At 42.1% G+C, this 15,000-nt stretch overlaps 1 protein-coding gene across 1 annotated transcript in view; it reads left to right on the top strand.

Moving 5' to 3' along the window:
* zswim5 (zinc finger, SWIM-type containing 5) overlaps positions 1–11,357 on the top strand; it is a 70,850-nt gene extending 59,493 nt beyond the window's left edge. The window contains exons 8-16 of the mRNA XM_083992209.1: positions 1–42; positions 337–474; positions 4,116–4,267; positions 5,133–5,235; positions 5,342–5,477; positions 6,463–6,620; positions 6,736–6,899; positions 7,497–7,578; positions 8,435–11,357. The exon at positions 1–42 is cut by the window's left edge and continues 105 nt beyond it. Coding sequence (XP_083848335.1) covers positions 1–42; positions 337–474; positions 4,116–4,267; positions 5,133–5,235; positions 5,342–5,477; positions 6,463–6,620; positions 6,736–6,899; positions 7,497–7,578; positions 8,435–9,297 — 1,838 coding nt within the window. The 3' untranslated portion in view covers positions 9,298–11,357. The remainder of the gene's footprint in view (positions 43–336; positions 475–4,115; positions 4,268–5,132; positions 5,236–5,341; positions 5,478–6,462; positions 6,621–6,735; positions 6,900–7,496; positions 7,579–8,434) is intronic.
* The last annotated feature ends 3,643 nt before the right edge of the window (positions 11,358–15,000 follow it).

Below are 15,000 nucleotides of genomic sequence, written 5' to 3'. Positions count from 1 at the left end.
AACAGCAGAGACAGATGGACATCTACAAACACCAAAAGAAAGGTACACACACACACACACACACACACTGTAATAATAATAATAATAATAATAATAAATTGTATTTATAGAGCGCATTTTCACCTGAAGAAACAAGTCTCAAAGCGCTTACAATAAAGATTAAAGAAAGAAAAAATAAATAAATAAAATAAAAAATAGAATAAAAAAGCTAAATTAGCAAAAAAAAAAAAAGCACAAGGACATTCTAAAAGACCAGGACATCAGGGATAGGCTGTGTTGTGTTTGTTTCACCGTAGCCACCCAGGTCTGACTCCTCCTCCTCTCTGCCTCTGCCAGAGCTCCTCCAGAGGGGCGTGACCTCCACCACCAACCTGGAGGGCTGGGTGGGTCATCCCTTAGACCCCATCGGCTGCCTGTTCACCACACTCACCGAAACGTGCCGCGTGGACGACGACAGCAGCATGGACACTGGAGGTACTGAACAAAGACAAACTTCTCTTTGTCCTTTTCAATATAGAGTTTTTAATCATTTTTTGCCTCCACGAGATCTTTTAGCACTCGTGTGTCTTCTGCATGTGGAGCGACCTCCTGCAGGTGCAGCCTGTGAAAAGACATTTGTTCCTGTCTTGCATTTATAAAGTGTTTCAAGGTCTCAACATGGTCTTAGGAAGGGGGGTTGTCATGAATTGAGTTTTGGGCACAGAAAGCAGTCGGCATCTTGAATCATGCCGTGATTTCTCTTTATTCTGTACAAACTCTTGACCAGAGGGGCTAAAATGTTAAGTGAAGCTTTCAATTCATTCTCGTGCCACATTTGGTGTTGACGTGGTGAGCAAAGCTGAAATAGCCTTCATTTACTATGCTTCCATTATATGTTAGAATCATTGTGTTGGTCCGAGCTAATTCATTCATTTGTTAGAGATGGGAAATGAGAAGTAGAGGTGGCAAGACTGAAAACACTTTAAAGCTTTTATAAAAAGATATTCGGATAACTTAAATTATAATGGAACAAGTAGAAGGGAGACAGGTGAGATCATAATCAGAACAGAAATGCTGTGTGCCATTGGTCGTCAGAATAGAAATAAAGAAATAAGACGACGTTTATCTTCATGGAATATCCTCATCTTTGAAGAAGATATTGATAAATAACAGTAACCATAATGTATGATGCATTCTCAGTAGGCTATTTTATAATAAAATACTTAAAGGGATACTTCACCCAAAATCGATAATTCACCAATTTTCTTCTCACCGTCATGCCAAGGAAGCATTCCAAAATGCTTTTGGAGTTCCAGGGGGTGGATAGAGCTCACTTTTGAATTGTCCAAAACACACACTATGAAACATCCAAATATCTCCATACTGCTCATCCGTACTGACCCAAGTGTCCTGAAGCTGCCACATGAAAACGTTGTTCGGAAAAAAAATAATTTGATCTGTTTTTACAGTGTACACAGAAATGACATGTAAACGAGCCGAAGGCAGTTTAGCTGTAACATCATTCAGTATCAATGCGAGAACCTTACGTTTTAATAGGGTTTAATTTACAACACTACATAAAAAGGTAAAGGTGTCATTTTGAGCTCTAGGAAAAAAATCAGACACTTTATTGAGCAAATGTTTGATCTTCTTTATAGAAAAAAGTAATTACTAATGCAAACAATTACATGGTTATATATCAAAATTGGAATCATCCATCCTCTCTCTGTCCACTGCTGCACTGGCATCACGGTGGCTCTAAGCTGCACCTCTGTCCACTAAACCAAAGCCTTAGTTTGTACCTCAGCAAAATACACACACAGTCGACCAATGAAACGCCTTCCGGTCTCCTCCTCACCCAAACAATATGTTCATCAAAGAGCTTGTTTTACAAACGGGAGGTGCAGCTCCTGCCGCTGTTGACCAGCTGATGCAGCGGGGTTGAGCAGAGGTGATGGGACCAGGATGGGACCCACCAGCAGCGACTCACCACACAACAGACTCCGTGTTCTCATATCAGGACCAGGCGCTATTGTGCTGCAGGCGGCCATAAACAAGCAGAGCATGAATGGATCAGCCTGCAACACCCTGCTCATTTACAACACACTCTTTCTGTGTGTGTGTGTGTGTGTGTGTGTGTGTGTGTGTGGTGTGTGTATATATAGAATCCATCACCATTTGCATTTCTCACCCTGCCCAGGGCTCTTTTTTTTGAATTGGGGTTTGGTTTTCCTATTGTTACCAGGCTACAGGGAACTATTGTCAGTTCAAACAATGCACTGACCACTGGCACACTCACTGTGTGTGTGTGTGTGTGTGTGTGTGTGTGTGTGTGTGTGTGTGTGTGTGTGTGTGTGTGTGTGTGTGTGTGTGTGTGTGTGTGTGTGTGTGTGTGTGTGTGTGTGTGTGTGTGTGTGTTGGAGAAAGAGTGACTGATTGTCTTCTGTTGTTTTGGGAATTTGAGGAGAGTGGTATGATTATTTCGTGTGTGTGTGTGTGTGTGTGGCTCTGGTCACCATGCTTTATTTCCCAATGGAAGACAGCTGGGAACATCTGTCCAAAGGAGGAGCGGGGGGGGGGGGGGGGGGGGGGTTGTTGGACCCAGACTGTGTGTCAGCCAATCAGAACACAAATTTCTCACTGATCTTTTTAAATGGACCAATAAACAGCCAGCAGAAGTACAAAAGAGAAAAACAAAACAAAAACCACAGCTACTACCAGGGTTAAGTCTGTAAAACCAGTTTCCACATTTCCCTAGATTTGCACACACACATTTGAGCGCGCACACACATACACACACACACAGGATAAACAGGATTGAGGGGGGATCTGTTGCTGGGAGGGGATTTAAGCAGAATGATGGGGTGGTTGTGTGTGTGTGTGGGGGGGGGGGGGGAACAAATGGGCACCAATCAACAGCTGAGGCTCTGGTGGCATCTGTTCTCAGTTATAGTTGTGTAGTGCTGGTGTAGGGTGAGCGGCCATCTTAAGATTTGTGAACACAGCCTGTCATGAATCCCACATTTCTATTAAATCACACGCAGCTTTAATCACTCCCTGGTCATGCAGACTTCAGACTTCCCTGGATAATCTCCGTTTGATTTAAGGCATATGGGCGCCACGGTTTCTTAAAGCATGCGTATTATGATGCACAATACAGCGCAGGAGGAACTAGTGGTGATGTTACTCATCCCGAAGTGACCTCCTCTGTAAGAAACAGCTACTGTTCTCCTTCCACTTAAAATAAAAAATAAAAAATACATGAATGATGACTGTGTTGGTTACAGTGAAGCTTAGTGTTCCATATTTGATAATCCTCCACCCAGCTGGACAACATTTTATTTATTAAATTGATTTAAGGCACTTAGAGAATTTGAGCTACTTTTTGGGCAGTTTCCTGTGTGTTTCATTCGATCCCTCCTCTGAGAGCGGGGAGCCTCAGGCGCATGATGAGTGAAAACTGATCACTGTCAAAACCTCAAGTCTCATTCCAGTTCAGTTAACACAGGACTGTATGTTTTTTTTGTTTTTTTTTTTTTATATTATTATTTAGTCACAGTGTCATTTTGGTGAAAAACACTAGTGCACATAGTGACGCGTAGTGTCCATCTTTATTATCCACAAGTTTCCGAACGTCATCTATGGTCAAAACTGGAAGCCGGTTTTGCCGGTTTTGGTGGAATTGTACCTTTACGTTTCCATGGTTTTCAGTCGTTGTCATAGTTGCAGTAAACGCATGGATCTATTAGCGCTGGCTTTTAACACGGATGTCAGTCTGTGTGATATCCATTGTTAAAAGCTGGTGTGATGATCCATGCCTTTTACAGATTTTCATTGAAAAATAAAAAGATCCATGCATTTAACGCGACTACTGAAACCATGGAAACGTAAACTAAATTCCACTGGAAGAGCAAAACCAGCTTACTGTACGTTTTTGACGTTGGGAAACTTGTGGATAGTAGCCGTCATTTTGGCTTCACATACTAAGATATACAAAAACCCTCAACCTTCATGACCTTTATTCTTTGTGTTTATTTTAAACAGATGATTTGTTTTACACTCAACCACCAGCACAGCGTTAACATTAACTGGAACATAATGAATCCACTGTAACTGTTCTTCTCTCCTGGTTTCAGAAGGAGAGCCCAGACCTCCGGTGTACCACCACGTACCGGTGTGGGGGAGTCCGGACGGAGGGGAGTCCTACCTGACTCTGGCCTTAGAGGTGGCTCTGATGGGCATGGGCCAGCAGAGGATCATGCCTGAGGGCCTGTATGCTCAGGACAAGGTGTGGTGTTTCTGAAATACAGTCACATTTATCATTTGTGGTAATAATATCCTGAGTTAGCTATATATATAGTATTTCCTGAAAGAGAACACAGTTATATTTGGGCTGCTTGGCAGACGCAAAGTGAACTACATCTCTAGCTTGTTGCATATTAAAAATTTGTGTGTTGTCGACAACATCGTCATGATAGAAAATCACTATAATTAAATGTCTGTGTGAAGCACTTTCCGCGCAAACAGGGAGAAAAGGTCACATCAGTTTGTTCCCTGGGAAAGAAAAAAAAAAACAGGCAGAAAGTCACAGTACTTAAGTTCAGTGTGAATTAGAATCAACCCATGGAACATTTCTTTGTGCGAGTGGTAATCTGCTTTAAAGTGCTTAACGCGGTCGCCTCAGACCTTTGTTAATGTCATGGAAATCAGCGAAAACATTAATGTTTTAGACAAGAATTGCATATAAAAGCCCCCAAATGAAAGCGCCTCTCGCTGGATCAGCAGCAGAAAGAAAAACACTTTCTGTCGTGTACTCTGACAATACATACACACAGACTGAAGAGTGAGAGGAGTTAATGTACACTGCTCTACTCTGATAATACCTCAACTCAAAATCCCTTCTTAAAGGGTAATTACACTTCAAAGCAAGTCAAGTCAGTTTAGTTTTTACTCTTAATTAAACCGGTCTAATCAAAGGATCTCAGGTTGTTGTGTGTGTTGTCTATTGATAATAAATGCTTATATATATATACTGGAAATCCAGGCTATGATTAGTTTAGCTCCTAACATTTAAGCACATCTTCCCCGTTTATGGTCAAACACCATTTTCTGTGCAGTCACAATGAATAACACGTGTTGTGAATTTGTCGTAGGTCTGTCGTAACGAGGAACAGATTGTCGCAAAACTTCAAGAGCTGGAGCTGGACGATCTCCTGGTTCAGACTCTTCGGAAACAGGCCGTGCAGCTGCTCGATGGTACGGCGCCTCGAGCCTACAGCTCTCTGGGATACTGTGTGTGCTCCGATCGATTGTTAAAGATGTTAGATGCTAAACATGAAACATTTTGTTTGTCTGGGTCCAGCCGGCCCCTTCAGCGGTCTGGGTGAGGTCATCCACAGGGAGAGCGTTCCCATGCACACCTTCGCCAAGTACCTCTTCTCCGCCCTGCTGCCACACGACACCGACCTGGCCTACAAGGTGGCTCTCCGCGCAATGAGGTCAGGAAGTGCACTGCGTTATGATGTAATGTACGTCTATGTCAATGATGTACGTCAATGTTTTTTTTTTTCAGGAACAAAGTTACAGTTACCAACTAACAAGATAAAATCCAACCAAAAAAAGTCAAAATCCACAAGGTGGCAAAGTAAAAATGAAATGACAGGACAATAGAAAGTGAAAAAAAACTAGAAAAGGCATTTCCATAAGAAAAATGCGTGTGAATGCTGAAAGCCATTACTGAACCCTGCTAAATTAGCAGAAGAAATTAACAAAGAGAGGAAGTACAGGAACTAATAATAATAAATTAATAGATAAAATACATTATGCAAAAACCGGAGACACAGAGAAAGACAAAGACAAATCGTTTTGAGGTTGCTCTTCTCTTAACTATCTTAACAATTTGGCGCATCCTGTCAAAATCACACACTAATGTATGTTATTAGGTACACACAGTAAAGGTATATAAACTATGTAGAGATGAAACACCAAGCTATGGGAAAGCTGCAGTGCTTTTCAGATTATAGTGTTAGTTCATAATAGGTATGAACTAAGAGGGAACTCCTTAAAAACTCCTTTAAAAACTGTTGTTCTGACAAAAGAAAACATTTTTTTACACTTAGGGCTGTAACAGTATGGAAAGAGCTTCCAGAGGAAAGCCTATGGATATATTTGTGATTGTATGTTGTTATTATCTTGAGTCTGATGTAGAGGATTTATATCCTGTATCAGATGTATTATCATACATACTTTAATTAAAAGGTAGTAGAGGCTTCAGTGCATTGTGGTGGTGGATACTTTATGTTAGGGATTTACCAGTGTGGCTAAAAACTACTGTAATCTATAATGATAGCATTTTGGGAAAGATATGAGAGCATAGATCTTCACACCTCACTCTCAGTCTTTATAAATTAATTGACATTTAAACATCTTAATCCATGATGACATTAACTGAAGACATGTTAAAACTTGTTTGTTTCCATTCAGGCTTCCGGTGCTGGAGTCGTCAGCTGGCTCCGAGGACGTGGGCCACCCTCACCACGGCATCTCCATCGTCCCCAGCAGATACCCGCGCTGGTTCACACTGGGACACCTGGAGTCGCAGCAGTGCGAGCTGGCCTCCACCATGCTGACTGCTGCTAAAGGTACGGTCACTCTGCACGGTCCTGGCTGCAGTGTTCTGACATGTGCTTCCATCCTTACCTTTCACTGGTGTTCGAGCATCAAGATCTTAGTCAACGGTTCCCACTTTGTCTGCAGGTGACATGTTGAGGTTGCGGACAGTACTGGAGGCCATCCAGAAAAACATCCACTCCTCTTCCTTAATCTTCAAACTGGCCCAGGACGCCTTTAAGATAGCCACTCCCGCAGACAACCCCCCGGATATAACCCTGCTCAATGTGGCCCTGGAGCTGGGACTGCAGGTACTGTGTGTGTGTGTGTGTGAGAGAGAGAATAAATCATTATATATATATAAAAAAAGAAAGAATCAGTGCTGGTCAGAACATGCAACAGTTTCTTTGAACTCATCATCTCTGCAGTCCTCCACAGCCTCGCTACAAATTAAGAGAGAAAACATCACACAGAGTCTTAACCGTTTGTTGATGACGAGAAACCACATAATTGAGCCTTTTGGGTTCCACAGTAAACACAAAAAATCTTCACATCATCACAGCAGCAGAGTAACTGCAGCTTCACCCGCCTCCTCCTCCTGCTAGATCCAGTCTGGGCAGAGTTCCTGTCCACAGAACTGCTAATAAAGTTCTCAAAATGGAAGAGTTACAATTAGTTGTGTGTAATTATGAACATACTTAGGATGCGTCTTTCATCACTGTGTGGTGTGATGTGGTGCTGGCTTCTAAATGCTGACAGCTGCATGTCAAGCTCATGGTTGCGTTGCGTTTTTAAATGGGTAAATCCTTTCAAAGTTAATAAGAAAATACTTAAATATTGTACATGTAATGACTTCCCCATTTAAGTAAACAAAGCAGGAAACATCACTGTGTGTCTGTGTTTTCCAGGTGATGAGGATGACTCTGTCCACGCTCAACTGGAGAAGGAGAGAGATGGTTCGCTGGCTGGTTACCTGTGCCACTGAAGTTGGTATGTGATGCTGTTACTACACACACCCCACCCAGATGGGACCTTTAATGCAATTTAAATACAATTAAAGGTCCCGTCCAGTATAAATTATAAATTATAATTTTCATGTGATTTCAGGTTCAATATATATATATATAATACACAGAAAGTAAATTAAAGTGTTCAGTCCACAGAGAAACTGACACAACCTGTGTTTACAAACTGAGCCTCAATATGAGCTGTGAGGACTTCTGTAAATGTGTGATGTCACAACAGAGCAGTCACCTGGAGGATTTGGTTTCTCTGGAGTGTTACAATGACTTTATAGGGCCTCTTCTGATTGGCTCGTTGTTTTTTGTTACAAGAGCTCCAGAGAGAAGATGTAAAACTACACTGAGATGGTTTTTGGCTTATATCTTTTTTTTGTTTTGTTTGTTTAAGTATATTCTTTGGGGGCTTTTTCGTCTTTAATGGAAAATACAGAGAAAAAGAGAGAAAGGGCCACTTGATGCGGGATTCAAACTGGGGCCATCTGCAGTGAGGACTGTAGCCTCAACACATGGGGCAGCTACTCTACCAACAGAGCTAAACACCGCCCCAATTATATCATTTTTAAAGGTGTGATATATGGGACCTTTAATAAAAGCTCAGGTTCACGGTGCGTTCCAGGCAACCCCGTAACTCGTGTTTTTCCGACCTGTTCCCATGGTTACCCGTTGGAACGTACAGTCAAACTCGTAACTTCCCACCTGTGAACTCGTACTAGATCGATCTACTCCAGCTCCCAGTTGTAACTCGTAACAGAAAAGTCTGCCCAGTATCAGACCATAAACACGCTGAGCTCAGGATGTTAAGTTTCTGTCTCTGTCCTCCCCAGGTCTGCGGGCGTTGGTCAGCATCTTACAGAGCTGGTACACCCTCTTCACGCCGACCGAGGCCACCAGCATCGTGGCGGCCACCGTCATGTCCCACAACACCATCCTGCGCCTCAGCCTGGACTACCCGCAGCGCGAGGAGCTGGCCAGCTGCGCCCGGACCCTGGCCCTGCAGTGCGCCATGAAGGACCCGCAGAACTGCGCCCTGTCGGCCCTGACGCTCTGCGAGAAGGACCACATCGCCTTCGAGACGGCCTACCAGATCGTGATCGACGCGGCGTCCACGGGGATGACCTACTCCCAGCTGTTCACCATCGCCAGGTACATGGAGCACCGAGGATACCCGCTGCGCTCCTTCAAACTGGCCTCGCTCGCCATGACGCACCTGAACCTGGCGTACAACCAGGACACGCACCCGGCCATCAACGACGTGCTCTGGGCCTGCGCGCTCAGTCACTCTTTGGGGAAAAACGAGCTGGCGGCCATCATCCCCCTGGTGGTGAAGAGCGTGCACTGCGCCACGGTGCTGTCCGACATCCTGCGGCGCTGCACCATGACGGCGCCGGGCCTCGCCGGCATCCCCGGGAGGAGGAACTCTGGGAAGCTGATGTCGACGGACAAGGCGCCGCTGCGGCAGCTCCTGGACGCCACGATCTCGGCGTACATCAACACCACGCACTCTCGACTGACGCACATCAGTCCGCGGCACTACGGAGAGTTCATAGAGTTCCTGAGCAAAGCCAGGGTGACTTTCCTGCTGGCACAGGACGGCCACATCCAGTTCGATCAGTTCATAGACAACCTGAAACAGATCTACAAGGGCAAGAAGAAACTGATGATGTTGGTCAGAGAGCGCTTCGGCTGACCCTCGCCCTCCCTCACAGGGACACGCGCCCTGGGAAGTAGTTGAATCCATTTGTTTCTATTTAAGGCTTTTTAGATTCTTTGTATTTTTACTTATTTTGAGCCATTTGTTGACTAAGTCATACGTTTTTGTCCCTGTTTTGTTGTTTTGTTTCTTGAATGTGAACCAGGAAGTGTTTGCAGTACATTGCTCTACTTCGTCGAGACTGCAAAAGGAGGGGCGACGGCTTGAAATGTCAAAGAAACACCAACGAAAACAAAGCATTTTTCCCTCCAGCTAATGTTAAATCTAATATAAAAAAGTGCAAACAATTGTGATTACTAAAAAAAAAAAAAAAAAGCAAAAGGAACTTTTGTTTTTCAGTGGCACATGACAATATAAAAACCAAATGATGTTGGATGGGGTACTTACTTTGAGCTGGGGGTAGGAGAAGTGTTTTTCCAAGTGGAAGAAACATGTCATTCCAAAAAGAAGAAAAACAAACAAAAACACTGAGATGGAAAACACACATAGTGTTGCTGTCATACCTCGACTGTATTATTTGTCAGCTTTAACTTCTCTATCAGAAATGGCCTCTTTGTTTCATTCAGGGTAGAGAGGGCAGAATACAGGACTGCACATGTGCAGTCTCTTCTGTAGAGGAAAATCAGCACCAGTTTTCTAAACTTGACTGAAGCCGCTCTAGACCAGCTCCTGTCCTCTACACCTGCTGCTCAGTGCTTTTCATTCACAAATCATCATCTGGAGAAGAACCGTGAGTTCATGTTCACCAATCCAGCAGCCCCAGAGTGACATTATTCAGGCTGTTCTAGCAAAGATAGAGTAGTAGAGGCTGCAAACATGCACACACACCACACACACACACGTATGTTTATGTATATGTATGTATAAATATGTATACACATGCATACATACAGTATATCTCTTGTATCATCCTATAAGCTTACTAACAGTGACAAAACACAACTGTGATGAACGGTGGGAGTCACACCGTGCACATCTTCAGACACACCACTGCACTGCTGTACAGCTACTTGTGGCCAAAACCTCTTCGACCTAAACGACTCCAGCGGTCACCACTCACATGCTACATCATGATGCTAGTCAACCAGCAATAGAAGTCAAGTCTGCTTCATTTTTTATTTGTTTCAATCATCTAGCGGCATTAACTCCACCGCCTCGTATCGGTTTAGCAACGGAACATATTTGGACCTTGTTGATTTCAGTGACTGTTAGTGGTTAAGTAGCTAACGGCCCTTTTCCATTTCAAGACATCTCGGGAGAAACTGTGTGTAGCACCGCCATAAGTCAGCAGTAGCCTACTTTCCTTTCCATCATAGTCAACAAGCACTAAGTAGACAACAGCCACAATGATCAGAGTCCACATCAGCAGAAAGAGGAAAAAAGTAATAAAAGCAAGAACTACAAGTTCTACCTTGTACTATATCTTGTCAGATGAGCAGAATTAGGCTAAATGTTTTTTCCAAAATATTTGGAAAGCTTCAACCACTGATGACTCTGCACTATTTTGTATTTAAAGTTGGCAAGATAAAAGAAAAAAGAAAAAAGAAAAGGCTTTGAATTGTCACTTGGTGATAGATGCAGAAAATTACCTTTTTTTTTTAGCAAACTTTCTTTACAATGACAGAAAGTCAAAGTAAATACAGTATATCTGTTTGCCTCTATCTTCATTAGCTTTGTAAGAAATCAGTTAACAGTGGTTGAAGTGCTGCCTACACTAAAACACAAAAAGAAATTGGTGAACACGATCAAAGAGGGAAAAAAGACAAATATTAGGACATAAAGATTAAATAATTAATAAAGAAATTGCACTTTTAGCATTGTGGCTAATGCAAGAATGAAGAAGCCTTTGTGGTTTCCAGCTGGATTCCAATGGAAAAGGGTCTGTAGTTACTGTGAATGCTACTGGCCGAGTGGCCGCGTTGTTATCTAACACTTACACAGTTAGAGCGCACATACAAAACATACATGTGAGCCGACACGCCTCGGCACAGGAAGGTGTTTTTCTTTATGGGAGGAGGGGGGAGAGGGGTTGTACAGTAAAATGTGCTGTTAAAGGCAGTAAACGGTGCAGCAGCAACAGCTCCGATCTCCTACTGGTCAGACTGGTCATCGTAAACAAGCACTTCACACAAATACCTCTTCAGTACGTTCCTGCCTGCTTCAGCATTTATTTATTGATTGTGTAGTAACTTTGTGTGACTGAGTAGGAATCGCAGACACACAAACAGAACAGGATTTAAATAGATAAAACACACACACACACACACACACACACACACACACACAACGGATGAGTCAGCTTGTCGATGGCAGGAGAATAAAAGAGAAAAAAAAAGGATTTTGAATGGAGGAACATTTTCTAGTCTGCTTTTACATTCCATGAGAGCTACCTTCACCCACTACCTGGGGAGTCAGTCACAGCTCTGGGCCTTTTATTTTATTTTATTTTTTTTGTTATCTTGAAGAAATGCAGATAGAAGAATGGGGGAGGGGGGGGGGGGCAAGGAAAATTGAGCAAAAGAAAGAAAAGAGAGGCTAAACTCAGTTCTCAGGGACATCACTTAAAGAAACAAAACAAAAAGTAGTAGCATTAAGCATTTAAGATATTGTAAATATTAAAGTGTCAATTCAGAAAATTGTAAAGTTATAATTATTTATGATAAGTATGTTATGTGTTTGTTTGATTTTTTTTTCTTTATTTTTATGTTGTTTTGTTTTCTCGGCGGGGGTGTACTTGAATTGTTTTGGACGGGGGAATTTGACAGCGTTTTTTTGTAAGAGCAAAGACTTCAAGGCATTTCTCAGGTGCTCCTGTGTACATTTATTTCAGTTTGTTTTTGTTTTTTTTGCTATAATAACTATTATTATTTGTGTCTTTTATTTTTTTTTCTGCAATTTTAAGATTTGCAAAGAAAAAAAAAAAATCTGTTTTCCAAAAGGAGGCATGTTATCCGGAGTTGAGGAAAAATGAGTGAGGCATTCATTTGTAAACAGATACTAAAAACCTGACTATGCAGAACCACTTTGATGATCTTGTCACCTCTTAAAGATGCCCTCGAAATACTTGGGAGGAAGAGACACAGTGGACCGAACCACTATTAAAAGAGAAGGGAGGGAGGGTGGGGAAGTGGGGGGGGGAGGGGGTCGGGGAGGGCGGACAAAGACAAGACCCAGCATGCTTGTGTTTGGACAATGCGCAGTCTCCAGCCTGCATTCGCTGCAACATTTAGAGGAGAAAAAAAAAGAGAGAGAGAGAAATGTTGGAAAATGCCTTTCTGACCGATCAATGTACAAAGTTTTATTTTTTTGCTTTTTTCTTCTTTGTTTGGTTTTCTTTAATCAGGACTCAAAGCCTTTAGTGTCTTCTCAGAGGTGTCGTGTTGTGTGGCAGCACCCCGGTGAGACAGAACAATACGCAAATGTCAGTCAGAAACAGCAACTGTATGAACAAAAAGAGACGACCTGCGGATGACCTCGTGTTCATTCCTCATTTGTTGTAACTTGTTTTTTTTTCTTCTCTCTTTTATTGCTTTCTCAACTCCCTTCAGCCTTCTTCTATCTCTCTACCGTGCTTTCTTTTATTCTTCCCTAATTCTCTGTCATTTATCCCTCGTTCCCTCTCGCGCCGGGAGGATCTCGGTGTCACGACGCTGCAGCCACTTGCTCTGCTGTTGGATGTCGCTGCAGTGGCCTCAGACTGCAGAGTTACTGCACCGTGTGGAGGAAAACTGGGTGATTCGTTCCTGAGCTACTGCATAAGCATTATAAGGATGTTATTTTTGTCAAATCAATTATTTTACCACTTGTTCCACAAGCTCCAGTCAGCTGCCTTTTAATGTGATGCATTACCTGACGCATTACAGCAAAGACGTTCCTCCACCTCTTTCTCTCTTTCTTTCTTCCTTTCTTTTGTTCTTTCGTAGGACAGTTATATTTGCAGGTAGAGATCTAGTTCACCTACTGTTTCCCAGTTTGTTTTGGATTCTTTCTTTTTTTTTTCTAACTTAAGGGAAATTTTGAAAGTGTTTGTTGCCTCTTTGTGCTACTGATTATGAAAAAGGTATTTCCAGTATTTGTGGCCACAGAAGTATGATAGCTTATCATCAACACTTTTTTTTTAATTTGTAATTTTTTTGTGCAACTTCTTGAGCTACTGTCTATAAAGCGAGAATTTATTACTATTTATGTAACGCTACTACCATTTTATATTGATTTGTGTTGGAATCTCAGTGCTTTTCTATGAATAAAGTGTGAAACACGTTTCAAGAACTTTCATACTTGTGTTGAACCTCAGACCTCCAGGTCAATAAATGTAAATTAATAATGTTGATTAAGCACCATATACACTAACTATGATACAATGGTACATTATTCTATTTATTAACTTGAGCACAGTTTAGAGAAATGTCTGTCATTTTTACTCCCTACACCACACATTAATGTACTCATCTTAAACATGTCATTGACTCTGTTTTTCAAGAGATCTGTGTAGATGCACAAACATTCACTGACATACATTACATATTTTCACATTTAAGGAACAAGGATGTAAGGATTGTAAATACACGAGTGCAGCCTTCCAGTTTAATAAGAGAATGTTTTTTGGAGCACATTCATGGCTCTGTTCTTTTAGAGCTGCATCATGTGAGTGACAAGCTAATATTTTACTATGTCAGCAAAGAGCCTCATGCTTTACCCACTGTGTATTTACCCTCGGTGTCAAACCCACACATGACTTCTCAGGTGGTTGGTTGTGTGTATTCATCAACAACACGCTGGTTATCAGCCATGGTGCAGGAGAAACCCTGGGGAGAGTTCAATGAGGGGCCTATATGATATATAACTATATCTATAGAATATTTAATCATTCTAGTATACAAACAGAAAAAAAGACAGTTCTACTGTGCATATATTGTACCTGGTTACTTTTACTTTTACAATTACAAAATGGGTTATGGAATAAATTCAATATACAACAGGATATGAAAGCATTAAATCTAGATCCAGCTTTATCTGACATGAAATGTCTTATACATCCAGAGGGGAAAGTTCAGGTTCAGTTAAAGTTAGGTCTATTTTGTGAAATCTCTACCATCCTTTCAGTTATTGTCTGTAAAATAACATTGTAGTAACATAGTTAATTGTTCATCCATCCATCGTAGTGTGTAAACCAACTTTAACCGATTTGACTCAGTTGTGCATATTGTGTTTCCCTGAGCATTGTAATATAATAACAAAACTGAATCTAGGTCAAGTGGATTTGGTTTTAGAATGCATTGTATTATTGTATTGTAGCATTGTTGAATCTGCAGCCAAGCCCAGTTGATCCACACTGAACTTTCCCAGAGAACTATGACTGCAAACTTCACCAACAGACATGACTTCACGTGTTCTCTCTACAATAACAACCCAACTACACAGCTGGCTTGTTTACTGGCTGTCTGATCACCTGTCCACTTGTGTTTCATGCCCCATTGGACTTTGCTGTAATGAAGCGTTGAGCAGCGGTATAGGCTCTGATTCTGCTAAATCTCCTGAGTGGCCTAATGCTTTTCAGCTCCCACACAACAACATATGGATAAATGGTTTCTGCAGAGGAGTGTGTATCCCAGCTGCTGTGGCGCAGTCCCGCGTCTTCACCCACCCAGCCGTCCAACATTAGCGCTAAATGAAGCACAC

The sequence above is a fragment of the Trachurus trachurus genome (assembly GCF_905171665.1).
Source record: "Trachurus trachurus genome assembly, chromosome: 17".
Lineage (NCBI taxonomy): Eukaryota > Metazoa > Chordata > Actinopteri > Carangiformes > Carangidae > Trachurus > Trachurus trachurus.
This window is presented reverse-complemented; position numbering and strand designations above follow the sequence as displayed.